A 27,666-nucleotide genomic window follows, 5' to 3' on the forward strand; every position below is an offset into this window, starting at 1 on the left:
CAGAATATAGTTCAAGATCATCATTATATGAAGTAATTACAGCATTACAATAAACATTAGAAACTAAGGTAATAGCAGTAAGCAAGTTCAGCAACACGGAGAGGCAGCAGCAGTTCACGGGCCAGGAGATGACCAAATGGAAAAGGCCTGAGATTACTACACTCAAGACACAGTAAAGTAAGAGAATGAGAATACTGATTATGGATAATGACTGGAAACTAGAATGAAGATTAGGAAAGCAGAAAAGACAGTAAAAGATTAACTTTAGTTTTATTTAAGTGCAGGTCTAGTAAAACTATGCTGAAAATCAGGTAGGGGGCTCACACTAGGAGTACAAGTGCTTGGCATTGCATCATTACAAAACCAACAAAATCTTTCAGCAAATGTTTTGCTTAACACTCACCAACTGACTCACTTATAGAAAACATCTTATCAGGAAAAACTGAAAAACAGAAAACCGGGAAAACTATTAAGGTGGAAAAGATTAATTGTAAGCATCGCAACACACTACAGAATTAGACCAGTTAGAACTTTGGCATTGCTAGCTTCCACCATTCACTGTGTCGGAGTCAGAGCTCAGCAGTCTGAAGAAAACTGGAATTCCTGCTGAATTCTTACCAGTGTTAAACACTTTCTTTAGCCACACCACTTTTGCTACAGAAAAGTGGCCATAACTACCTACATCCCAAGGATCTTTGAGCAGCAGTAGTCACTTGGGTCTGATGTTCATATCAGTAACAACATGGAAGTTTCACAGATGTGTTTGCCAAACCTGACAGTCAACATATAAAGGAATTCAGTCACCCTTCAAGTAAGCAGAAACTTTCAGAAGTGTATATTTTACCTCTAAAATACGAAGAGTCGAGCAGCTTCAGTAACAAAACCCAAAAACATCTTTAAGGAGTTAGTCTAAAGGATCCAACAGCATTTGTAGACAGCCAAAATATGGCTAACGAATCAGGAAGCCAGAAAGATTTGAAATAGCAGAGAACTTCCAAGGAACACTGGGTTACATTTCAGCAGACTAATCTGGATAAGAGAACAGTAAACTAGCATAAAAATACTGGAAAGTTTCCCCATCTAAACAGCCTCACGAGGAAGGCAGTAAAAAATGCCCAAAGCATCTTTAACAACCTTCCAAACATACATTCCACACCAGAAGAGATTCCCAGCTGAGAAGTGGAAAGACAGACATGATGGGCATCTTAGAAAAACCAGAAATCTTTTGTAAAACTAAATAAATGTGGAGAAAGAAAAAGCTGTTGATGGTCATATAAGCAATAAGTGGTTTTACATAACAGCATTTTCAATACATTAGATAATTAAATTTCAAAATCTCTGAAAAATTAATGAAAGTACTGTAATGACCCATTCCGCACTCTCATTAAAAACTTTCAAAATCTGCCTTTGATGTTGCAAATTGAGACCGAGGTCCAAAAGACAAAATCTGGGCTTCATCTCCTAAAAATAACCCTATGTTCATATTTACAAACACTTAGTTAAGGTGAAAAAAATCCTAACACACATGGCTTTATTATGGAATAACAATTGCAAGAGATCACTTAACTTTAAATCTTACAACGTGTATTTATATTTTTTCATAACAAAGAATAGTCATCTGTTGTTGCTTACAGAGATGTTTCTACAGAGCCTCCAACAACGCATTGGGTTCTTACTGTTCACTGACCTCAGCAAGTTCAGTTCAAAGTCCTCACTGAAGCAAAACTCACAGTGGAATCACTGTGAATTCTGACCAAAAAAAGCTCTTGGAAATGGTACATGTAGAAGAACAGATTTTGGAAAAAAAACAACCACAAACAAATAAAAAAAAAGCAAATGCCAAAAGTTAGTTGAGTCTTCTATAAATTCACAGAGTTAATCTTGGTATTTATTGCAGTCAATGTACCCTTAAAGTGAGAAATTTTGTTCTAGACCCTACTCTGAATTTTTATTTTTACTTTTTGTTCATTTCACAAGATTAAAAAGGGAAATAATACCGTGATCTTTATGATATTCAGAGATACCAAAATGTACAAAATCACATGACAAATTCAAAACTTCCCACAATTACATGCTACAAAACACGTGCCTGAAGGTAGACATGCATTCATATTTATGACATAAATTGAAGCCTTAGCAATACATGTTTTACCTGGTGGCTTGAAATGACAGAAAATAACTCTTAAAATTGTGGGAATTAAAGCCCCATAAAATTGTTCAAAAGCATATGCTCACTATTAACATTTGCTGAATTTATTCTGAAGGCTTTTTAAAATACCTAAATCTTAAGCAGTGAAGTCTGATACTTCCTGCTTGGTCCTTAAACTTGGCAATAATGAAAAATTTGTCGTAGCAAATAATCACTCTACATCATAGAAAACATTTGATGTTTAAAAAATTAACAAAACAACACATCTTGTTTTAAATATTAGTTACAAAAATTTAACAGTAGCAATGAAATATTCTCTACATCTTACTAAGGGCTGGTAGAAGTTCAGCTGGAGAGCAAATGGAATATATACTTTTCCTGGGCTTGGAATAGAAAATATAGCACATACTTTCTTTTCTGACTAATGAGAAGGATCAACACTAAGTCTGAACAATGCCCTAAATGCACCAGTGAGCTCTTTTGCTGACCAAATAGCAATAAAATGTGTACATCTGTTTGTTGACACAAGATCTGTCATAAGCACAGTGCCAAGAGTCTGTCCCCAGATATCCCAAAGCATTACCGGACACAGAAAAGACTTCAAAAAACACAGAGGTTTGGTAAGCACTTAATTTTTCTGGAGGGCTGAGACCAGCCTTTTTCTGAACTGACGGACATAGAAGAGACTCTGCTGGAAAACCTCAGTCAATCCTCTCCATTAGGCAGCTTTCTGTGGGGGTTTTCCAACAATAGAAGGAAGCTTTTCCCCCAAATTATTACATAAATACATAAAATAGCCAAGATAAATATTTTGAGAAGTCTTAATACAAGATGAAAGTATTTAGCTCTCAGAATTGAGCAGTTGGTGCGTTATCATCACTACTTTCCCACTATTCATAATCACCATCTGTTTATACAAACTACCTCTCACCTTTCATTTTGTCAGCCCTTCAGCAGGAACGGTCTTTTTTATACATGCGTGCATAGTGCCTAGCAAAAAGTGATCTTAAACCCTGAATGAAAAAAATAAGCAGGTAAGTTCTTCACCAAACTCTCACAAAAACCTCACATCTTCTCAATGAAAGATAAAGGAAATGTCTAAAAACAGTCAAAACATGATTCTAACAAAACCTCTTGAGAGCACAAAATAATCTCTCTCAGGCCCATCCGCATATACAACCTTTTGAAGCTCTTACTAAGATTTATTGTGTTCTTTGAATGTCACAATATTCACACTGTTTTCTGGTAACCAAACTGTTTATATTTCACGAGAAAAAACAAATCCAGCAGGAGGAAAAATGGTATCATACATCTCTTACACTGACAGAATTACACCAGAAGCAAGCAGCTGTCTGAGACCTATTTCAAAATAAGACTTATCTGTACAGAAGTGGTGATATAATACAATAAAACTAAACCACAACAAAACGTTTATCACTCCAGTGACATGTATGATGAAGCCCGATTTCTTTCTTGTTTTGCCAGGTTCATTCACACTTTGGTTTATCCTGAAACCACTAATTTGTAATAATTGACACCATCTCCTGAGAAAGATTATATGCAGTTCTCTATGTGAATTTGGACTTCTACTCTACTAGAGATGAATCAGGAATAAAATTAAAGCTGCAGTAGAGACTTCATGATGAACTAAATTATTGTATTAAAAATAAAGTCGTTGAAGTACTTGTAAAGCTCAGGTTATTATGCCAATAACTTCTCTTTGCATTTGCTGGAATGCTCATCTGAAACATAAATTAAATTAATAGCCAGAGAGTGATGTCTGTTTCAGATTTATGAAAGATATTACGATGCAATAAATAACAGCAGCTACCGAGTATGTTAGAGAGTTTTGCTCACTCTTACTCATGTAGTTATGGATTTATAATTTAGAGTGTTCTGTGGTTGAATATTGAAAAGTAAGTTCTCCCCTTTCATGGTGTAACGCTTGGACTAAGATAAAATCTTCTGGTCTGATCACTCTAAGCTAACTGCCTTCTGCAAGCTGTGAAACCTCGCCAGCGGTGGCAGCTGGCTTGCCACAATGTCAGCAGCAGGCAGCCTTCCACAGCTTCCAGGCAGCCTACCTACCACTCCCTCCTCAACAAAGTCGTTTGGGATCCAAGGAAAACAAACCTGTAAACTGGTGTAAGCAGAATTCCATGCTATGTAACCCAGACTCATCAGTGAAACCCAGGGCATTACTAGGGAGCTGCACTGGTGTATTCCTCTGCTCTAACCATCAGGGAGAACATCCTCATACAGGCTGTAACATACACTGAAACACCCACAATACAAAATGCAGCAACAATCCGCATGTCCAGTTACAGTCCTTCTCATTAGGTCTTTCACTGGCATCAAACCTTGTGTTTGACAATATTTTACTAACAATACTATTTTGAATATGAGCCCTGATATTTAAATAAGCAGTTAAAAACATACCTGTTCAGAACAAAAATACCATTTAACATTAAATCAATTCTGTACGACTTATTATTTACTACTAGTTGGAAAATATGATAAAATGCTGCCCAAAGACCTACTTGGAAATCAAATCTGGGGTGTCAGGCTTTGTTTGTTTTTGTGTTTGTAGAGTCATTACCATCAGAGGCGGCTATTCAGGCATATGGGAGGCGAGGAAAAGACGGAATGTACAGGAAGATAAATACTATGATATGTCAAACCTTTTCAGATGTGTTATATTATATATAATACATAAGAGCATATATTTTTGATGCAGGATGGACCTAAAAAAAAATCAATCACACCTATACAGATGTGCACACTTTGATCCAGGAGTTGATTTACTGCTGTGACGAGCTCAAGGTAAAAATCTTCCTCTTAACACAGATTATTACCTCCAGCTCAGCAGTGAAACAGCATGGCTGCATTTCTCCTGCTTAAACCAGTGTCTGGACAGGATAGGCTAGAAACAAGGTTACCTGTATCTTTCAACGCAGCAATGGCCCTAGATCATACGGGAGAAATGTTTCACTACACAGAGATAGCAGTTCTACGAGATAATTCAATTTTTAACCATACAGAGAAACAAACTCTGCCTGCACGAGGCTGCCTGTGTTCTTATCATTCATCCACTTTTCACAAATTTAGCAGCAGAAATTACTTTTTCAGACGGACTGGGTAACAGGTGAGTAAGTCTTGAGATTTTACGATGCAAAAGCAGCACAAGTCTAGCATGGCAGTAACAGAATGCAACTACTCTAGTTTCTATCACAGAGGGGTAAAGATCTGTTTCTGGGCAAACAAACGTTAAAGCTACGCAACACATCAACTGCAAAATAAATGAAAGGTTCTAAATTAAATCATCTGTCTTTTAAGAAACTAATTATTAACTAGACTTTCCCACAACTATTTCACTAAACTAAATATTTTTTCCCTATGCTTTCTGCCACTTTCCTATTTTAATTGTTTTCAGGATAAGAAAATGAGATAGGAGAATGGAAAACATTAGAGACATGATTAGAGACTTCAGAGACACTAGATATACCATTTTCTATCACATTGAATCCGGCTGATTGTGGAATTGAAAGAACTGAATTAAAACAAGAAAGCTTGCAAACTAACTATACTGTTAAAATCGTTAGCACACGCTATAGACTACATGCTGTAACTCGAAATCTTCATAAATGACATAAGGTATGCAAAGTGTTTACATGATGAAGAATAGCTTTAATATTACACTAAAGGTTCTACCTGGGAGTTTGACCTTGGCTCAGGTCCGAGACCTTCCACTCATCTTCAGCAAATCCTTAATGCCTATAGACAAGAAGATCTATGTATAGAGCGCGATGGATTTTGAAAAGAATGGATAACTTTATAATGATGAATATTATTTGCCGATTTGCAAAAGTGAGGCTCTGTGCTTGAGTGAGGATGATGCCTCACTTCCACTTTTCTTCTACCTGCTGAAAAGTCCGGACAGAATCAAAGTCAGGTCATCATCCAAACTTCTGAAATATCAGTCCTTGACAACGCAGAGCGCAGGAGATAATGTTCAACAACCCAGTCAGTTTGAGCTGACGTGCTGGTTCCTACTTTCTGTTCAAAGAAAACTCACGTGTACATACACTCACAATTGTTTGCAAAAAGAGAGAGCACAGTATCAAAGCTGAGAATTTGCTAATGCTTCTGGGATTCTTATTTAAAGACTAAAGAATAAGCAACATTACATAAAAGATGTAATTATACTAGTCCTTTCTTAATAAAATATAGCTACTTTTTGCTAACATATTTCTGAGGTTATCAAAAGCTTTATGTTATGAGGACATAATCATGCTTAGTTAATACTATTATGACACCAACAAGTAAACTCTTCCTATAAAATGAGAAGGAACATGCTAAAAAGGAAGAGTAGGAAGAAAAGGGATTTCCTCAGCTCAGTAACTTGGAATGGAAAGAAGCAATACGGAAGAGTGCTCTATGCAGAAACAGGAAGAGGTATAAGAAAGAAATCATCAAATTCTCAACCTCTCCTTTGTTTTAGGAGATAAATTAAGAACAAACACACATAGGCACTGCCATAAGGGAACAGATGCGAGATCAACCTAGTCCAGTATCCTGGATGGTCACCTACGTTCAGCCTGTACCCAGGGATAAACTATAACGGTCGCTCTGTCACCTGACAACCCCCCACCAGCCAGGGGAGGGAATCGGGGCAAAAGGAGAGCAGACCCGTGGGTAGAAGCGAGAAGAGATTTTCGTGGTCTAATTTGCATTTTATGGAGTTGCTGTTTCTATAAAGATTTAAGCACATATCCTTAAAATCTTGTAAGATCGGGTTCTAGGAACGGTTTCAGGTAGTTCTGAAAATTTAGGATGCAGCAGAATATGTTTTCCAAAATATTAACAGTAAATACTGCTTATACCTCTGTACCTTTTAGAACTCACTCTTCTGGAATCTAATGATTTGAACATTTAATCTCATCTTTTAAGGTGCACGATTCAGTATTTATAAGTTTTGGGTTGACAACATAATTCCTGGAATTTCTTTAATAGCCATATTAATTGAAGAGTGCAAGACAATGTTAGAAGAATCAGTTATGAGTCCTGATGAGGTCTACGGTAATTCCCATCTCCTGAGAAGAGCATTTCATACTTTTGCAATGGTCCATATCAAACTTTTCCCATTCTTCCACAAGCCTCCCCAGCCAGTTGACAATTTCATTGCTGCAGTAGGCTGTCAAAAGCTTAGCATGATGAGAAATCTTCTCAAATCCAGACAGAAATTTGAACGTTCAAAGGAAAACCTTAAGTCAGAGTATGTATTTGGTGGATATCAGAGTATTAATGTTACATATTTGTTAATAACTTACTTTGCTATGTACGTTGACCACTGTGCCTTTCACCAGATGGTGTTCTTTTAAGACATTTTACTTCATTCTTAGCTAGAATAAATGGGATTAATCAAGTCCGAAGCATAACAATGTGTCCAGGTCTAAGTCCAACAGGAAAAAGAGCTATACCCTAGCCGTTTGCAGACAGAACTAAGAGGTTTTGGTTGCCAAGGAACGTACCGATGTATCTTTGCCCTGTCACAGCTTTATGATAAAATAGAAAAATAGTCATAAACACTTGAGGTTTTATGGTATTTTGCAGGTAAGGATCTTAAAAGAGTAACTTATCTACAAAGAAAGTGGGATGCTTCTTATGGATACAGTCTTTTGCTTCAGGTGATACTGACCTGTAATTTATAGTTCTGTGGTTTGGGTTTGTTTTTTTTTTTTTATCATGGCATAGGCTGCATGTCCTAGTACTGGGTTTATTTTTACTGACTAACTTTCAGAACTTTTCTCTCTGTTTTTTTTCTCTTGAGCCCTCTGGCCTTATTCTAACTGTTACTGCAAATTCTTAAATACTTGTTTTGTTTTTTGTAATTTTGGGGTCATTATCCGTTCTGGTATAGTATATATTATTTGAAAATCTCAGATACAATTTTAAATTTGTATAATCTCAAATGTAATTTTAAATACTACAAAAAAGCTATAATACATCCAAAAAATTTATTTAACTTTCATTAAAATTATTCTCCTGTAGCAAAGCATCTGATATGATGGCTTTCTCTGTACTGTCTACAAGTACATAGTGAGACATTTTTCAACATTTTCTGATGAACTGTTTGCATATGATTACAAGTGTTACATAGTGAATTTTTCTCAAGCATGTCTCTCGGTACCACGGAGGATCAAACTGTGAAAACCCTACAACAAGCTGATTTGAAAAAATATATAATCTCCAGTCTACAAGAACTTTTTAATACAAATGTTAGTTTCAATATGAAGATATTGAAGCTTGTTACTTTTAGAACTTGAAGAAATAAAACAAAACAAAGAAAAAAATGAAGTTATATATTAGGCAGAAAATACTGTCGTTTTCAGAGACACAAAGGCATGAAAGAGCCTGGAGACTCATTTCTCTCATGAGGCTGGGTTTAAGAAATACTTGCAAGTCTGTATGTGTTGTATTATTAGCAGTGCTTCTACTAGCTTTTGGTTTTTGTTTCGTTTTTGGGGTTTTTTGGGGGGGGAGGTTTGGTTTTTTTACAACTGCCATTCTACATATTCCCTGAACACAGTAACACAAGCATTTTAAGAAATAATGCTTTAAAGCATTATCATTACCACAGCTATGCATTACAGAAGACTCTAAGTCCAAATGCTGCCAACATTACTGGGCTAGACTTGTTGCAGAATGTCAGGCCGCTCTAAAGGAATGCAGAGATGTATGGCCACCTAAAATCATCCAAAAATAACTTTTTATTTATCTGCAGCCCACAAGCAATAGGACTGAAATGTTTGAAAATAAATTAACTATAAGTGAACCTCAGGGAGGACTCACGTTCACACTTAGCAACTGATTGAAAAAAGAACTGGAAAGAAGGGAGTAAGTTTCCAGCTACTTTCAGAATGAGAAAACCATATAAAGTGCAAGCCAATAATATAAAAAAAGTCTTATCTCAGAACACACTACCTTTTAATCCCAGACAGAGGTCCATTTAAAACTCATTATGTGAACAGGACGGGAATCAAATACATTTAGTTTTACTTATTGATTAAAAAGACAATATTTCACTGTGGCAGATTCCCTGTACCAGCCATCTGTCCCATGTAGCTGATGTGCTCAGCGACTAAATTTTACAAAACAGAATTACAATAAAGTATGAATGACGACACACGGGCTTTACTATAAGAGATAAAAACCTTTTATCAGTTTTATCAGTACAAACAGCACTCATCTGCTGACAAAGGCATGGTGCATGGTAAAATGGTGTTGAGTGTGTCAGCTATCCTAAACGAATGCATTATTTATGAATTCAGCTCTAACACGTTTGCAAATGATGTGAATTATTAAACCGCTTGAGAAACAATTAAATTTTCTTTTTAAAAAATAAATCAGAACAAAAATTTTTACTGTGTTCACACTTACTAAGGTCTTGCTCCAGAACTTACCTTTTCGCTAAAACTACTTGCATGCACAAAAATGAAGATATTTGCAATTTCTGGAACTAACGTCTCAGTTCATTTAATCCATTCCTTTTTTTTTAACAACAGAAATTATCGCCATGGTTTATTAAAAATGGTAAATATAGCCCAGATTTCTGAAGTGTATAGTATTAAAAAAAAAAAAAAGTCACAAAAAAGTTCTGTGTTTACAATCTGATATCAGAGCTAGAAGCATAATCAATGACATTTCAAATTTCCTGAATGTAACATTTCTCTCCTAGGCTGGAAGATTAAAATCTCAGTATCTGGAGTTCTGATTTAAATTTCTTTTTTTTTGTTAAAAGTCAGTATTTTCAAATCTTCCAGGGGAGAAAATATTATTTCCAGGTATTTTTTAAATGAATTATGGTCAAAAAATCCTTTTCTGATAGTTTACTTAAAGATTTAAGGGTCTGCAACTGAGTTTATACTCTGGTTTTGTAGAACTGTTCAACAGAGTATTCACATCAGCTTGTAAAAGCCATCAGCACCTTGACAGGGCTATAAATGTAAATCCCTGCATTTGTGGACACAGAATTAGCACAAAGCTCATACTGAAAATAAAACTTTCCTGTACTGGTACAACTTTCAATGATATGCTGTAAATCATATCGTAATAATGCAATAACTGCTCACTTAATTAATTCCACTAACCTGTTTTTCTGGAAAGAAAAGGTAGTTTGTGAATTGAAGAGTTGAAATGTTTCACCTCTTTCAGACTAAAACAGCTAGAGGGGCTCTGACTTTCTTCCAGGTTTATAGAAACAGGCTGCTCCAAGACCGTAGAACCAGCAGAGGCAGCATTAAGCTGGAAAAGAGCATTTTGTGCTTTCTTTTTTTCTTTTTTTAGCATATTTACCAGAATATCTGCAAGATACATTAAGGAAATCATTAAGGACCTCTTTTTTCATAAAGCAGCAATCACCCTGGCTTATCTTTAATTTTATTTTTTTTCCAGGTGGAACAATTCATATCACGGAAGCCTATAAGTGAATATGAATTTAGAGTTGGGCGTATTTGTAATGACATTCATCCACCTCAGTTTTTGCAAACAACAGATTCATTTTTACTGAACAGCAACAAATTCACACATTGACCACAATTATTGATCGCATTCAATCAATGCCTGATAAAAGCATTTACAGACAGACAGTAATGAAAACTCTAGTCTTACTGCCATTCTGTGACACTCCCTTTTTTATTTTTTAAGTTCTGTAATAAAAAAAAATTCCAAACAAAAGAAAAAACTCCCTTAACTTACAGGCAGCTTGGGAAGGGCATCCCATCTGTAAGCTTTTCACGATAAGAAGGTTTACTAAAATGCAGAACAGGTCTTTAGGAAATTCCTTCCAATAACTGTATTTACTGGAAGTATATTTGGTATAAATACATTTTGGCTAACAGCTTATAGAGGGCTTACAATGAAAATCCTATGTGCATTCAGCCAAAACCACAGAAGTCCCTGTGATATGTTTTTTAATATGCTATTCATTTGAATCCTAATTAATCTTCTAAATGAACAGCAGAAAATCTAAGTAGTCTTTGGGGAATATTAACTGGACTAGGAAGTCATAATAAACCACTGTACAATTCAGTTGTTATGATAGCTCTTAGCTACCATAGGCAAGAAGGACCTCATAGTTTATGGATTAAAAAGCTTCCATACTTCCCACCACTCCATCATGTTAGACATGTTATTAATTTTCTAATGATAACGAACAGTCACTTAGCAGCTGCGGATTCTGCAAATTAGTGTTGTGTTCAAAGCCTTAATTCTTAATTCTTCCTGTGTAACTCTAACAGGGATTTACACAAGTTTCTTCCTCGTACTTCTGCAAAGCAAGTTGTAGATCTCTATCAAGCACAAGTGCATTAGATAGAGGTGTTTTGCTTTTTTTTTTGTTATCAATCTCACACTAATGAAATAATTTATTTCAGCAAGAAATGTTTCTGGGAAACTAGGTCTTAAAATTGACATGAAAATTGAAGAAATTTTAAAAGAAATGAGAAGTCAGTGTTACAGCTAAATTTATTTGGAAGTGCATCTTGGAAAATGAACATCTTATCTTCTGTGCCAGAGCAGCAATAGAGAAGTTTTCCTGCCACCTCAGTTCAGACTGGTAGCACGCTACAACCCAACGTAAAATCCACATAAAATTGATCCGGAATGGTTGAGCACAAAGAATGCAATTGAGTTTCCTTTTTACTAATAACTGTGAAGGAAACTCTGTTAGCTGTAAACTCAAAAGAAAAACAAACCCATTTTTTCAGGTCTCTGCCATATTTGAATTTTACCTACCAAGTAGCCACAAAGTTAGAGGCACAGCGATGCTGTTCTGTCAGCCTGCTGAAACCAACTCCCATTCACCATGCGACCGTGCAGCTACTCGTGTTTCCTGTGAGGCAGTGAGATGGACAAAGCATGTCTGAGCAGTTTAGTATTTTTACATGCAAAAAGCTTTAGCTTTCATTTAGATTTTAAAGTTGCATGTAAAAAGTACAAGTTTTATATTTATTCTAAAGGCAAATAGCCCAATAGTCCCCAAAGCAGCACTTCATTTGGCTAAAAACAGCACCTACAGGAAATTCTATTATTTGTAAGGTAATAAATTGGTCTTTATACAGCATCAGAGTTTCCCATTCTAAAAAAAATGGTTTCATTTGTTCGAGGAGAGTGTTTTGGGTGCAGCCTGATCCACTGTATTTGGATCTTGGCTTTATCTTTCTAAAGCTCAGTGCTGCTTGGAGCCAGGATTTTGGTTTGGGTCACAACTGAGATAGAAGCAGGTGCAAAGCAGGAGTCCTGTCACAAAAAAGTCGGGAAACGAGTAATTGCTTTAACACAGTGGGCGCAGTAGAGAGAATTTCCTTCCATACAGCTAATGCGTATCTCACACACACAAAATCCGGTGTCAGCAGATCAGCTCAAACCCAAATATCATTGTTTTCCTCACAAAGGATACCGATTTCATTGTCTCTTTGTTGCAGAAGTGCTTTCAGTTTTTTCAATTCTTCTTCTCCTGCTTCTTTGTTAGTGTCTTTTTCTTCAGACGTGTGTTGCGAGAGCAGTTTGTTATCAGAAATCTTTGAATGATTCATTAGTTGCTATTAGGAGAAACAAAAAAACCACACTCTTTTAACTTTACCTCCAGCAATGTATTTATTCTACTCTGAGACTGTCTAGCTATGGTAGAAAACGTGGTCTTTCTAGACTCTTGGCAGAACAAAATCATGTCAACTTACATGTGTCGTGTCAAGTATGGAACAGGTTGTATTTGTTGATCTTCACTACCAAGCGTACACATAAGTACTTACACATAAGTTCACAAGTGAATTTACACTTAAGTTCCAGTTTTCTCTAGTACCACAGAGCTTTCAGTATTAAAAATATAACTAAAACCTAATTATTTAAAGACAATAAATTAAGATCAGGAATGTATATGTTATTATATTGGAAAACTATGCCCCAAAATACAGAAAAGTAGATATTATCTTCTATTGTTTTCCCTAATAATTTCGGTTGTTCTTCTTGGTTTAAGTGTGTCTTGTTTGCTCAATGATTTAGAAGGGCTTACCACACCATCAGGAGAGCTAGTGCAAACAGATTCAGGGATGTGGTGTTTTCACTCTTTATTTTTATCTCTTTCAAGGTAGTTTGTCTGCAAGAAAGCCTCCATAGTGCTGGGAATACAGATAGACACATCTACCCCTATACAAATAACTTGTCTGTGTTGATTCCAATAACTTCCAGTTCTCTCTTACAATTTACTGTGTGCTGAAGTCCCTGCTGTGATTTCCACAAAATGCTGCCGAATTTTTCCAAGTAAATTTCAAATTTCTGTCAGTCCTCCACGCACTTCATAGTTCAATTGTTTTACCCTTTTCCAATGCCTCTCAACTGTACTGCATTTCTTTCACACCTTTCAGCCATAAATGTCCAAGTTATTTTCGCTGCCAGCTGCACTTTCATCCACGTTTAAAAGAAATACCTTCATATGAACGAAGCAGTACTTGATCTTGCGCATGTCAGCACCAACATCCAGAGTGCTATCGGGATCGTTATCTTCGACAAAGATTTCAATTAACTCATCCAACCTGAAAATACATAACTTTTTTTAAGGAAAAAAACCAAACAACCACAACACAAACAAGCAGACAACTCTGTAAAGTAATGTGTGAAATACAACGCAACATTCACCAAGCTGACTGATGCTAGCAGGCTATTTTCCTTCAAGGTCCATGCAATTGCGATGTACTTTTGTTCCTGATACTAAAACCTGGATTTGATACTGGAAAGTCTACAACTTCCTATCAGAACATATTTGCAATGCTAAGGAATAGTTCTAGAACTAAAAGCAACTAAGAAGTAATCTTTTATTTTTCTAATTTAATTTATAACCTTCTGCTCTTCTACTATCTCATAACTGAAAAGTTCTAAAGCCTGCCCTCTCAGAAGACTAGACTTTTAGAGGCTTTGGGCATAGGATTTTTTAATATATATGATCATTTGTGCACAAGAAAAATCTACTTCCTTTTCCATTACAAGACTCAACAGATAGCACAGCTTTCATACATAAAATTACCTGCTCCAATCACCAAGCAAAGCAACCTATCCTTTGATGCAGGTATTTATAGACTTGTCAAAGACCTACTGCTGCTCTTCTGATTAATGAGATGCCATTTGCATTTTATTCTCTTGCAATTTGTTCTCATTTAACAAGCGTCTGACAGCATCTTCCTTAAGGAGGAGCTATTCTTATTTCGGTAATTCAGTCTTCATAAGAAAATCTGGCACACAGAAGCATCCTCTTGCTTTTTCAAAACCAGATTAAAATATTCAGACTGGAAACCTACACGGGCATAATATACCATGCCTCTGGGCTGGACGTCACAGCTATATGGATAGAGTCAGATTTCCTCTTGCGTGTTCTCACCAGCTCTCCAGGTCTTTCATTCCAGGGTGCATGGCAGATCATTGTCAAGAAAAAGAGCAGAGTATTTCTGAGCCAAAACTAGCCCTTAGCACCTTACTACGGGACGTTTCTGGAAAATAGCAAGTGCAAGTTCGAACGCCATCCACTGGTTTACATTGAAGGCTTCCTGGTTCCCCAAAAACGCTATTATCATTAACTCAGTAGGCAGATTGTGGTCAACAGTGACAGCCATATGCCCTGTAAAGCATAATTCTATGATTTTAAATGTTTATTTTGGTCTGCATCCCTCACATTTTTTTAGGTTTCCATGCAAAAATTACGAGAAGTCTTTCTGAAACAAACACACAGTTTGACAACACTCTGGATATTCTGGGAGTTCCTCCAGTATACTGAAGTAGTAAACAGAAGTAAAACATAAACTGACAACATGACAGATGCAACTTGAAATTTCTCTTCTTCATGAACAGACCTTAGTTAACGGAACCATTTTTTTTCCAAAGTGATTTATCAGCTCATGGATTGTGAAAACAATTGAAACATCCTCGTATGAATTTATACAATGGCATGATTTGCAGTTTTACAAATGAAAAAAACCCAATGATACTTCCAATTAATTTCCAGAGATATTCACACAATAAATCAAGGAGACGATAAAGAATCGCAAAAGGAGCAGGGGAAAAGACAAAGAATAAGAGGAAAAAAAGGAATATTGACTGTACATTTTCTTTTTCCTAGCATGTATTAGACAAGATAGATCTGCTTGCTAGATGACTTCGAAACAAAGGACAATATAATTCTACAGGATGAATACGATTTTCCTTCTCATATTACTGACTCAGACAATTTATTATATTTATCTCTATAAATGTCCATAAAAATAAATTTAAATATATGGAACATATGAAAAATAGAGTGTAAAATTATATAGAATAGGGCTGTAAAAGATTTAAGAAATTAGTATAGGGCATCTAGTTGCAACTCTGACACATTCTTTCTAGTCAAAACCACGTGCAGGCTGTAGTCATCTTCCTCTTAAAAGAGGTAGAGTAAGAAAACCATTTTTGTAAGTAAAGGAGAGCCAAAATGGCTTTTGATTTTCCTTTAGTTACCTTCAAGAGACGGATAACACCTTTCTAATAATAATAATAATAATAATAATAATAATAATAATAATAATAATAATAATATAATATTCTGATAGCTCTGATCCTCCATTCTCTACCAGAGGAATGCATATTAAACAGTTTTCCTCCTACCAAAGACTGTTGCGAGAACATACATCAGCAAGAATCAAACCAGAAAAACACATAAAATGTCCCAGCACTGATGTTCAAGAGGAACAAGAAACCCATGGAGAACAAGAAATCCAGAGAACTCCCTAGCAAATCTTGCTTTAGTTGCCTACTCAGAGGCATCCATACGTGGCAGAGCAAAGATAATATGAAATCATGATGTAAACCAATAATGTCCTTTTTCTCAAGGTCTTTTTTCACCTCAGTCAGAGTAGAATCAATAAAAAGCATAGGAAACTAAGTATTTTTGGTCAGTTGTTGTGGCTCAGCTCTGAGACCGTAGACCTTGACCTCTCTGATAGTCAGTACATTGTTTCCTGGAAAAGTTGCTGACTATAGTTTCTTTCAAAAAGACCTGAGCAATCAATCCCTAAAATTTACTGATGACAAGTTTCTGCTGTTATGCCAAGGATAATGATTAATATTTGCATGCCCTCACAAAACAGAAATTAGGAAATAAAGCTGCTCAAAGAAGGGAGTTTTGAAAATGAACTTGCAAAAGGAATGAGCATGCTTGGCACACAATATATAACGCATTTGAAAAATTCCTATGTTTGTGACTGAGCTTTTCTTCACCCAAAACACCCTAGGCTGAATGTTCATTTCCACACTACAGCTATTGCCAAAAGTCAATGGGAAAATAATTTAGCAAAATCGAAGATGTTCATGTACATAGGTTCTACAGCACGGCTGGAGGTGCCAAGGTAACTCATAAACTACAGGGGAGGAAAAAAGCCCAACACGCTTTTGTTAAAGCTTATGATGAAAAACAGATAGAATCAAGCAGAAAAAAAATAAACCAAGACATGTACGAACTCCCCCTTCCACAGTATTTACGAACACTGTTGCTTGCAGTATGAGATTTTTGTTTTCTTTCTTGACTTTATTTATGAAGAGTAGCACTACAGCAGTGCTGGACTTTATAGTTCTTATATGAGAGGCAGACTGCAGAAGAAATATTTCTATTTCTTTTCTCTTCTTATTATCAACTTACAAAATGAGCTTATTACAAGCCCTTTGTAAGACATCCATCAGTAGCAAAAAGAATAATCCCCCAACTAAAATTAAAAGTAAGATAATCAACCCAAAGACTTAGTAATGAAATAACAACAAAGAGCCTAGTGACAGATCACGCACACTCACTGGAGCAGAAACCTGATTAAAGAGATGGTCTATGTCGTACTGTCCGAAGATCAGCACCAGGAACTCTATTTCACACTGGAGAGACCTTTATTAAAAACACTTAGCCCCAAGTCTTCTCACTGCCTAGCTTAGAAAGTTGAAGCGCACTCAGCTTGATAGGAAAAAGCAATGATGGAAGCTGTTTAATTAACTGAAATTCAATGAAAACACAATTATGGGGTTAGCTACAAATACAGAATTGAAAATTACTGAATTACTTATAAGTCACACTTAATTGCTTCTGTGGAAATATGCGGCATGTATCTTTATTTCAGAATTTGATACTCTTTTAATGTAAGATGGCCAATTTAAGTTGTTTAAATTTGAGACGTTTTTGTGGTGAGTTACATCAGAAACGTCTACATCAATATGAAATAGCAGTACCTAGCCACAAGATACTTGCCCTGAAAGCACTAAACTAAAAACCCCTAAAATTATACTTAAAAATGCTAAAATCTCTATTTCTGTGTAGAAACAAATATTAAACTAACAGTCTTTTATTTGTTGTAGTTAATAACATCAGCAAGTCAGCTGCTGCATTCTTCATTAGTTTTAGCTCACTAAGGCTCTCAATAATGTTCCCATGCAGAATTTGTGCTAATCAAATCTGGAGCAAGGATAATCATAGCTAATTTCACGAGACAGGAAAAAATATTTAAAATCAATGTCAGGTGAAGATGTCTCTTCTAACTTCTGGAGATCCAAAACGGTTGCCTTTTCTTCCTTTTCTCTTGTATGTTGTTAGGTAAAGGAAGTTACAGACCATTAAACATTTATTACTTAATGTTATTACAGTAGATGAAGCCTAAAAAGGGGATTTTTCATCCATCTCGATTCTTGCTTTTAAGACTGCAAGGTTCTGCCCTAAGAACAGCAGGTCTAACTTATACTAATAAGAGCAAGGGTATGCTGAAGCCTATTGCCAGAACCCTGCTGTATCAGGAAGAATAGTTTTCCCAACAGAAATTCCCTGAAGGAGGAAGAATATGAAAGCATCAAACAAAGACACATTTTCTGTAAAAAACAGCAGTAAACAAAGAATGGGGCTTTCTTTCTCAGTGCTCATCAGAAAAAACAACAACCCCAAAACAGAAAACACGAGTAAAAAATTCCAAACACACAAAATAATTTTCTAAAAGTCAATGCCATGGGAACGATATCACATCATTTATGAGATTAATTTAAATCTCATTTTGATAGTGGTCTTATACATTTTAACATAGTACTAAAAGAAAGGTACTACAGTGCTGATCCAGATGAGTTTGAGTCATGACATCAGACTGAAAACCCAAGTTGTGTCAAGCACAAGCCTGTTCTTACGCTGCTGCTGGGAACAAAGCTCACACAAAAGGAGTCATAAACAGTTGGGATGGAAACACGTTAAAGTAACAGTGCTGTCTGGTTAGCGACTGTGAATCAGTTCCAAATTCTTAGTCTAGCATTTCCCACTCTAGATTTTTTGCGAATAATGTAAACACAGTGTACGGCAGCTCACAGACAGCTTTTACATTACCAACTTTATTTCTCCCTGTCACTTTCCACCCTTCAGGAATTCTATTTTAATGAAGCCTGCTCACCATTTAGACCATACATAAATCACAAAAGCTTTCTCTCCACGTTACTTTACTCCCTGTAATTTTTCTGATAAGTCCAGCTCCAGCATGATTAGATGAGCACTATTCTACTTCAGTTTTATCCGTTCATTAAATAAGACTTCCATCTTTTTTTAAAAAAAAAATCCACTTCTGAATCAGTCATATGTCTGCATGAACCAGGATGCAACTTACACAGCTGAAATGCATCAGAAAAGCACTCCTAGCCAACTGCGAGTATGTTTTTAAAGTTTAGAGCTCTCAACAGCATGCAGGATGCATGGTCTCAAAACACAGATTTGGAAGGACTCATTTTGACCTTGCTTTGTGTGCCACGATTCCTTTCTAGGGGAGCTTGCCTTTTAACCCCTGATCACTGACACTGTGTATTATGTATCAAAATTAAATTCCCTTAAAGAACAATTAATTTTGTGTGTCAGTTGTGAACTCTGTGACAGGCAAGATGGAAATCCAAGTTTATGAAAAATAGGCTGCAAACAAAGAAGCTACTGAGACACTGGAGGTAATCGGAAAGGTTGCTTCAATTAAGGAAGTTTGCTTGCATAGACTTTTGCAATAGCTTTCCTACCGGTAACATACTCCATATCATTTTTTTCCTTTATATATTAATTTTGAAAGTTATCTTTAAGTTTAATAATTCTGCTTATGCTATTAAAAAAGTAACTCCACATCTCCACACATTTGACGAATCTATTTATCTAAAAATGCGTGACAGTTGAAGCAAAATCACCATTATATTTAATAAGAGCTAACCACATAAATGAGCTTCAAGTGTGCATCAGTATGGGAAGACCATGGAGGTTCTAAACAGCAAATTTCGTCAACAATGCTATGGTGAATAGGAAAAAAATGGAAGGTATTTCCAGGAACTGTTACTAATAGCACGACAAAGAAGAGAAAGTACACGGAACACATCTGAGCTTGCCCTGACAAGACCTGGAATACATTACTGACGGGTGATGGACATGACAGCAACTGTCTAACACATAATTGACATATATAGAGGATAATGCTGTATTCTGTACCCAGAAATGACTGCTTTAGCTCTAATTTAACCAAAGTGGGTTAACTCCTGGATGAAATAATAATAATTAAGGTAAGTAAATAGTGGAACCAATTACCTAAGCCTTTGCACAATTCCCTCAGTAGATATTTGTAAGAATAGTTTTAGCCCTGGAATAGGCTGCATTGATCTGGTGCGGTCTTAGAGCAGGGAAGTAAGAGCAGTAAGTCCTTGTGTGTCTTCTGTTTCTGCAGTTTGGAAGATTTTTTCACTTTTTTTTTTTCACTTTAAGTATCTATACAGGGCTCTAACAACTGAAAAAAAAGTCTATTACAGGACAATAAAGACAAAGATCCCCTTTTGGCTACTGATGCAACAAAAGGAGAAAGTCTAAACGCAGTTACACTTCATATGGAGGTGTTTAAACGTGTGTGTACAAGGAAGTTGAGCAATAATAAAGCTGCATACCACAAATTTGCTATGAGGTTCAGTTTCATCCTGTAAACTGAAAATGCATCTGAGCCAGTCTGTAAACAATGGTATTGAATTATATTAGCAACTGTGTTTTAAGAAACAAAACTAAGGGTGAAACTAAATTGATTGCTGCGAGTGGCAGAACTTCTGCCTTTTGTTTTGTTTTGGGTTTTGTTTGTTTTGGTTTTGGAAAGCTTCTGAAACTAAAGACTAGGTTCTGAGGCACCGCTTGCTTCTCAGGAGTCAGTCACAACGGCAGAGTCTAAGACAGATGCAAACCGAACTGACACTTCTGTCAGGCATTCCTCCAGCTAGCCACTGCATAAAAACCTGTGAGGAAAAAAAAAAGAAAAAGAAAAAGAAAAAAAAACCCCAAACACAATATTCTTGATGAGATAAGGTGAAACAGAAGTAGGTCTGCATGAACTTTGACAAAAAAATGCAAATCTTTCTTTTATTGCAGCCTTCCTCCCAAATTGTGTATTTAAAACAAACAAAAAACTTGGGGGCAATTTTCTAGTATTTTCCATTTCTTGTTTTCATAGTAGATTATTCAAAGACAAAGAATAGTCCAGAAATGATCAGACTGTTTCATACAGCCAGGCACTAGAACATTGAATGAGAATAAGGAAATGTAAACCCTAATACTGATTCTTTTTTAAATCCATGGACAATTCACTTTGTTTGTACCTCAATCTGTGCACCCATGAAATAGGCAATTATACCAAGTTATCTAAGAGATTCACAGAATATTAGACTGTGTGAACCACGTAGAGACTCTAGAAATCATGCACAAGTCCAGAATTTTTAATCCAATGACATTATATATATTGGGACTGATCCTGCAAGATGTTAACTTAAAGTCCTTAAAAGCCTCAGATGAGTTGGAAAGCCTCAGAAATACCATTGGGTTCAGATTTTCAAAATTTTACCACTGCTGTAATTTGAAGCTCTTTAATATATAATGGAAAGCTCCAAAATAATCTTTTAGTTTGGAACACTTCTGGCCTTTGAGTCGGTATAATGGAGTGAATCCTACGATACTTCCACAAGCAAATATTGTGACCTTTAAACTTTCAGGTCTCTCTTAAGTAATTCTCTGAAATGGTGAAAATAAAGCTTGTCAGTAAGATTCGAATAATGTTATCAATACAGTAATGTTCCTGAGGAGGAAGTCATGATACCTCACAAAACGAAAACGAAAGAGCCACAGACACAGTAAAATTTTTGTGTTCTCATATTTCGAAATGTAAACTGAAAGGATGAAAACAGACAACATAGCAATGTGGCCAATGATTTACATGTATGGAGATAAACTGATTTTCATAAATATTGTATATTGGCTGGTGTTTATTGATCTAATATGAACACGTTTGTTAGACTAAATGGTCTTTCCTAACTTTATATTCTTAATTATCTATAATTTTCAGCAGGGGCCAAGTGCTTATAAAATAACTGATAGGCTGGCATCCAAAGAGATTACCAACATTCAATCTGAAACAAAGCATTTAGATTTTTTTTTTCCCAGTTGTATCAAATGACGTTATTTCAGGGTAAAAATTTTGAAAATAGAGCTTCTAATTCTGAAAAGCAAAAAGTATCATACACAAAGATGAACGATTCCCATTAAACACACGCACTGCACAACAGAGAAGCAAACACCTCTTACTACAGATATAATCCCACCTTTTTTTTTTATTAGACATACGGGCAAAGCCATTTTTGCTGCCTCCTTAGGTGAGGAGACCCTTCCAAATTAGATGGGTACAGTGTGGCAAACCGATGTAAAAAGTTTCTACACAGTTGAAAATCACTCGTTCCAATGACAAAATGAACACAGAGCTGAATCTTCGTAGCAGTAAGTCAAGAGGAGATTGGCCTGGACTGTAAAAAGACCAAGACTGGCTTATACAGGCAAAAAAAAATGCCTACACTAATATTACACACGCAAATTTTTTGCAGAGACATGTCAAGTAGCTTGCTGAGTTGACGATTTCCTTCTTTAACAGCGCTATATAATAACAAACCAAAAGCACATTCATAAAGAAATGCTGCTCACTGACAGCTAATATTTGTGGCCGTAACAGTAATCACATTCTAATCACTAGAGTATACCTAACAGTGGCAAGAGAAAACTAAGCTTCATTTTATCAAAATTTGAAAAATATAAATATCTCTAAAGAGAAGGTGGCAAGAACTCGAAATAAAAGGAAGATACATAGGGCAAGCCTAAAAACTACTCAAAGAAGTCAAAAGGACTCACCGAGACATTCCTACAGCATAGAAAAGAGAGGTAGTTTTGAAAAAAGAAAGTGTAAAGTGTCACTTACAAGTTATTTATTAGATATCAAAGCTCAGAAGAAAGAGATTTTCAAAAAGTATTTAAAGTGACAAAAGATGCAAACAGGTATTTAGTGATACTTTCAGAAGCAACTCTAACCGTTCAACGAATTTCAGTGAGATTCAAGAAGCTGCTATGATCAGAGCCTTTTGAACAGGCATATTTGGAAATGGGCTCCAAGATTTTTTCAAACATGGAAATAATCCAATTCAGCTACGCTCTCTTTTCTCCCTACAACTCACGAATACGAGTTATACTTAGTTCATTACCTTTCTTGAAAGCATGTGGCATTATCTGGTTGGTATGCTCCTCGACATCAGAAAACAGGACATAGTACGTAGTAGTCTCCTTTTTTACCCCCCCATGGTAAAACAAACTTGCTCATCTTTGAAGAGAACTTTAAGTTCTCTCTCAATATTTTCAGTGTAAAAGGTGATAAGTTTAAATAATATAAGATTTTTTTTTTCTACTTTCAGTGACCTTGGAACAAAACAGCAAGATCAAAGAAAAGAATTTACACTTTAATCACCCAGCTTAGGCACCTGCATTAGGAATCAACTTCCTGTGCTGTCACTAAAGACTTTATAACATCTAAGAGAAAAAACAACCTCTAGAGAAATACATTGATTTAATAGCATTCTAAATCAGGCAGCTAAGCTAGACGTTAATGTGAGACATGTTAAGATGACTTTATGGTTAAGGTACCTACTTTTCTCTTGAATATTGCCTACACACTTGTGTCAGTCAGGCTAATTGCTAACTTCTGCACCAACCCACTGTTTGCAAAGCTGTGTTGACATAAGGCAAGGTAATCCGCTCCTGTTTCTTCCACCTTGCAACTGAAACTGAACACTGGCATCAGCAAACAAGAACATTTGCTCTGCTTTGTAAATGAAACCATTTGTTCAACAGCTTAAGTATGAGTAACTGTTAAAGCTCTATACGGTACCACAGCGCAATACTGTTAATGCCGTGATAGCCTACAGATGGCCTGATGCTGGAACAGACAAATGAAAGACAGAAAGCAGTAATGAGAAATCCAGGACTTGAGCAAGATGAACAATATAGAACTGTTGAAGTAAAAAATAGAAGCATCTGTAATAACATCTGTATCTGAAAGGAATAAGGTAAAGTTATTAATAAATGAAAGTGCTAAGGCAGTACTTCCGGTCCTGTTCCTAGAGAATTCCAACTGGCAAAGGCTCTGGAAGCGTGGGTGCTCTGGAACACAGGGTCTTGATCTGAAATCCTGACTTTCTGGGCACACATTGTAAATTGCTAGTGAGCTCATTTATAAAAGAAAAAATAATCCCGAATGATTCAAACAAAAAATACTCTCCCTTTTACTTTTGGCATGCTTCTCTCAATTCCAAAAAAAAAACCCCAAAACCCCCCAAAATCATATGAAGGCCATTTAATTCTGTTCTAAAGCATAATACAGAAGCCTGTGAGACTACAATTTCCTTCTATTTGGGATGTATGATGTTATTTTCTACATTTTAATAAAATAGTCCAAAGTATTCCTTTTTTTTCCCCCTCTAAACAAGAAACTAACTCTCCAGCTCAAAGAAACATTTAGAGATCAGCCCTTTACAACCGAGGAAGTAGATGGTAAGATCCAAAGCAAGCAATTCAGATTTTGGAAGCATTTTATGAACTACATTCTGAACCAGTTATGTAGTCTAGCTGAATTTTTAATGCTGTGCTTTTTAAATAAACAAAATGAGACCTGCAGAAACAACATTTGTGAGAATAAAATAATAAAATCAAAAATATGACATAGTAATGTAAATGTTTGCCATTTAACACAGAATTCTGAAGTAAGAATTACAGACACAGGACTTTATTCACAGGACTGGTAAATTGTGTTGTATTATAATTTATCGTTCGGAAGAAACGTCGAGAGCATTTGTTTTCCATTTTGTTTTAAACTTAGTGAATGACAATGTGACACTGTGGTGGTTATGAGGCAAGCCCATTTGACAGGGTTTTTTTTTTTTTCCTTCCATTAAGTGAATAATAATAATAAAAAAATCCCTGAAACTTCTTTGGTTTAAGTAAGAAAAAACCAATGAAGAATGAACTACAGCTTATTCACACACTGACTTCAAACATCTCGCAATTGTAACTGCATTGAGTAGCCACTGATTTCATTTGGAATGCCCTGAAAGTAAACAAGTGGAATGAAGCTCATTGTTGTAAGAAACGTTTGGCATTTCTTGACTTAGAAAGTCAAGAAACATGCAAAATATAATTTTGCAGAATATTAATACTTATTTCCAGGGCAATCACTAAGACTTATTTCCTGTAACATATATAGGGAGGAAAAAAACCTATGCATTTCCATAATCATTTTATAAGACTAAAAAAATATCATTTGATTTACACACGTACCACTGCACCCAGGTTCATTTTGGCATCCATCTGAAATACCTTTGATCATCTGTGTTCAGAATCAAAGAATAAATAAAAACTTGGCACAGAATTCTTTTAGGAGATTAATTTTCCTCTGACTTCCCTTGAAATGTATATGATGAATCAGAGTAAGAAGAATTAAAACACACCAATTTTTGATGAGAATATATTGCGTAACAATTCTCCTTACTAGTTAATTACCTTATCTGTAATAAAATGCATCACAGTAAGACTTTTGTAAAAGTTTAAGAATTTTGAAAAGAACTATGTAAACTTGGATTATTTTTATCTATTTGTGTATATATAACCATAAATATACACGTTGAGAGGCAGTTTATTTAAGTTTAAACAAAAGATATCCTAACTAAGCAGAAATGTCTAAATACTATTTGAAATCCGTAATGTCCTTAATTATAATTTCCTCTCTGGTATATTAAAAAAGCATCAATCAAGAAAAAAATTATTCTGTCTCTAATCTCCTACAATACCACTCCCTTAAAAACCATTCTTGGGTGGTGACTCCAAACAAAATGCAACGCATTATCTTGCATTATCACCTACACCATGTCTCTTTTCCTCTTCTGTCTGTCCTAACAATCCGATACATACGTCTCCTGATAAGCAATACTATTTAGGTTTCATTATAGATGCAAAACACAGCATAGACATTTTCTAGTAACAGTAAATCATGAATTTATCAGCCCTGATCTGGGTCAATACTTCTGTTTGGACTACTCACTTGTGTATTTATTCTTTCATGTGAACAAACTCTCCAGATAACGAGTAGCTCCCAACCCAGATGGCCAGCCTCAACAAAGAGAATTGTCCTAAAGATTTGCTGTGCTACGCGTTGACAGACTCTACCTGGGGACAGAACACTTAGATGCTATCTGTTGATTTTCATAAGTGCTCAGGACATTTATGGGCAGGAGGCTCAGGCAGATGTAAGCCAGCATGGTCACAAATACTATGGCCGTACGAAAGCGAGCCTGAAATGTGTTCGTGTTCAAAACCACAGAAAGGTATTTTCACTGAAGTAGTGACTGTTTATACTACCCTTTCATTATATTTTTATTTGGGTATTTAGCCCACATCACTTGTTTAACCTGTGAACACTCTGCTCGCAAGAACACATGCAAATACAAAACTCATAAAACCTGACATTTCATATTTTCCCCCACTTGAACCTTTTAAAAAAAAATTGACTTATCTTTCAACATTCCATTCAACTACAGCATACAGTATTAATAAGCCAGTCTGACTCATGTATATTACTGTTATTCTCTAGTAGTATCTTCTGCTCTCTGCCTGAAACTATGCTACCCATAAAAAACTCTGTATAGCCAATTCTTTTTTCCATTTTAAATCTATATTAAAAATAACGATCTTTGAACAAGGCCATTATATGGCATTAATGACTGACAAGATTAATTGTTTGAGGTTCTTCTTGTTTATCACTGATCCTGAGGAAAATTGTGGTATCTCAGTCAGTTTCGACCTATAGTTGAATTGCACAGCATTTGTTCCAAGAAAGAACTTATTTCTGAAACAATGAACACTTGTGCTACATGAACCTGAGTAAAAATAAATAAATGACATATTTGAAAAACTTAAAATGTTGTGGTGTCCTGATATAGCTGAGGTCCTTGAAAGTTATCTCTGCTTCTGTGTCTTATTACAGGTAGAAACTCAGTAAAGTCACATCCCTGCTACTTTCTGGAGGAATGCAGTGCAAAATCCCTTTCTATGATCTCAGAAGAAATCTCTTCTGACAATGTAATGCACTAGATATTGTGCTATATAGATAAAAAGGATACAACTGATACACTTTTTGGTCACACATTTCTGAAACAAGGCCTCCAAGATGTACGCTATAGCACAAATGTATGCAGATGGAACATTCCTAGTTGGCCTTTGCATAATCATATTAAAAACTTTCACCAACTGCGAACCCATTCCCATTCACAAGACTGCCATTTTCATGGCAAAAAGTCAGGTAGGAAACCTGAGGAAGTAACATTCACTAGTGTGGCCTAAAAAACCCAAATGACATCCAAACCCCCAGTTTCCCTATACGAACTAACCTGCAAACACCGCCACAGTGGAAAATTCCCATGACAGATTTTTACAATAACGTTAGGAAATTACATCTTTAAATGAATATGTCATTTAAGAATATCTGAATAAAGTTACTGAAAGTCATTCACCTTCTGAAGGACTAGTTCTGTGAGGGTAAAAAGAAACTACCTAATAAGGGCATTTAATTTTGCATGTAAAGAAAAAGGAAGATACTTCTCTGTTCTCATTGTTTCTTTAATTTTCTTTCTATGGTTTGATTTTTCTGACATCCAGTGCTACCCTGTAGTGTTCTTGGTGCATTTGACTCCCATATGTTTGGGCAGAATGATAAATAAATATTAATGCATGAGGAACTGAGGGGACATCTCTGGTTAGAAGACTATGCTGGTAACTGCCTCTGTTGAAAATGATTCAGATTAATGGTGCAAAAGAAATATATACATAATGCTGTTTAGCCCGTCATCTTTGATAAGGATGTCATTTGGTTTCTGAATTAAAACAAAACAAACACAACCAAGAATTAATTATGACAACAATCTACATGAGAAACTGAAGGCTCAAGGTAGCAGCCTGTGCTCATCTCTCCAAAATCTCCTGGATGTCAGGGGAAACTGTTAGCACTGGTACTTTTCTTCTGGACCAGTTCCAAGAGAAACTAAAATAAGACTAAAAATTCTCAGAGCTTTAA

General features: G+C 35.8%; 1 protein-coding gene across 1 annotated transcript in view; it reads right to left on the reverse strand.

The window, feature by feature from the left end:
* KIF6 (kinesin family member 6) overlaps positions 1 to 27,666 on the reverse strand; it is a 167,311-nt gene that overhangs the window by 84,093 nt on the left and 55,552 nt on the right. The window contains exons 11-13 of the mRNA XM_086482232.1: positions 13,635 to 13,740; positions 12,609 to 12,750; positions 10,300 to 10,512 (exon numbers count right to left, since the gene is read on the reverse strand). Coding sequence (XP_086338358.1) covers positions 10,300 to 10,512; positions 12,609 to 12,750; positions 13,635 to 13,740 — 461 coding nt within the window. The remainder of the gene's footprint in view (positions 1 to 10,299; positions 10,513 to 12,608; positions 12,751 to 13,634; positions 13,741 to 27,666) is intronic.

Source organism: Leptosomus discolor, chromosome 2 (assembly GCF_034619465.1).
Source record: "Leptosomus discolor isolate bLepDis1 chromosome 2, bLepDis1.hap2, whole genome shotgun sequence".
Classification (NCBI taxonomy): domain Eukaryota; kingdom Metazoa; phylum Chordata; class Aves; order Leptosomiformes; family Leptosomidae; genus Leptosomus; species Leptosomus discolor.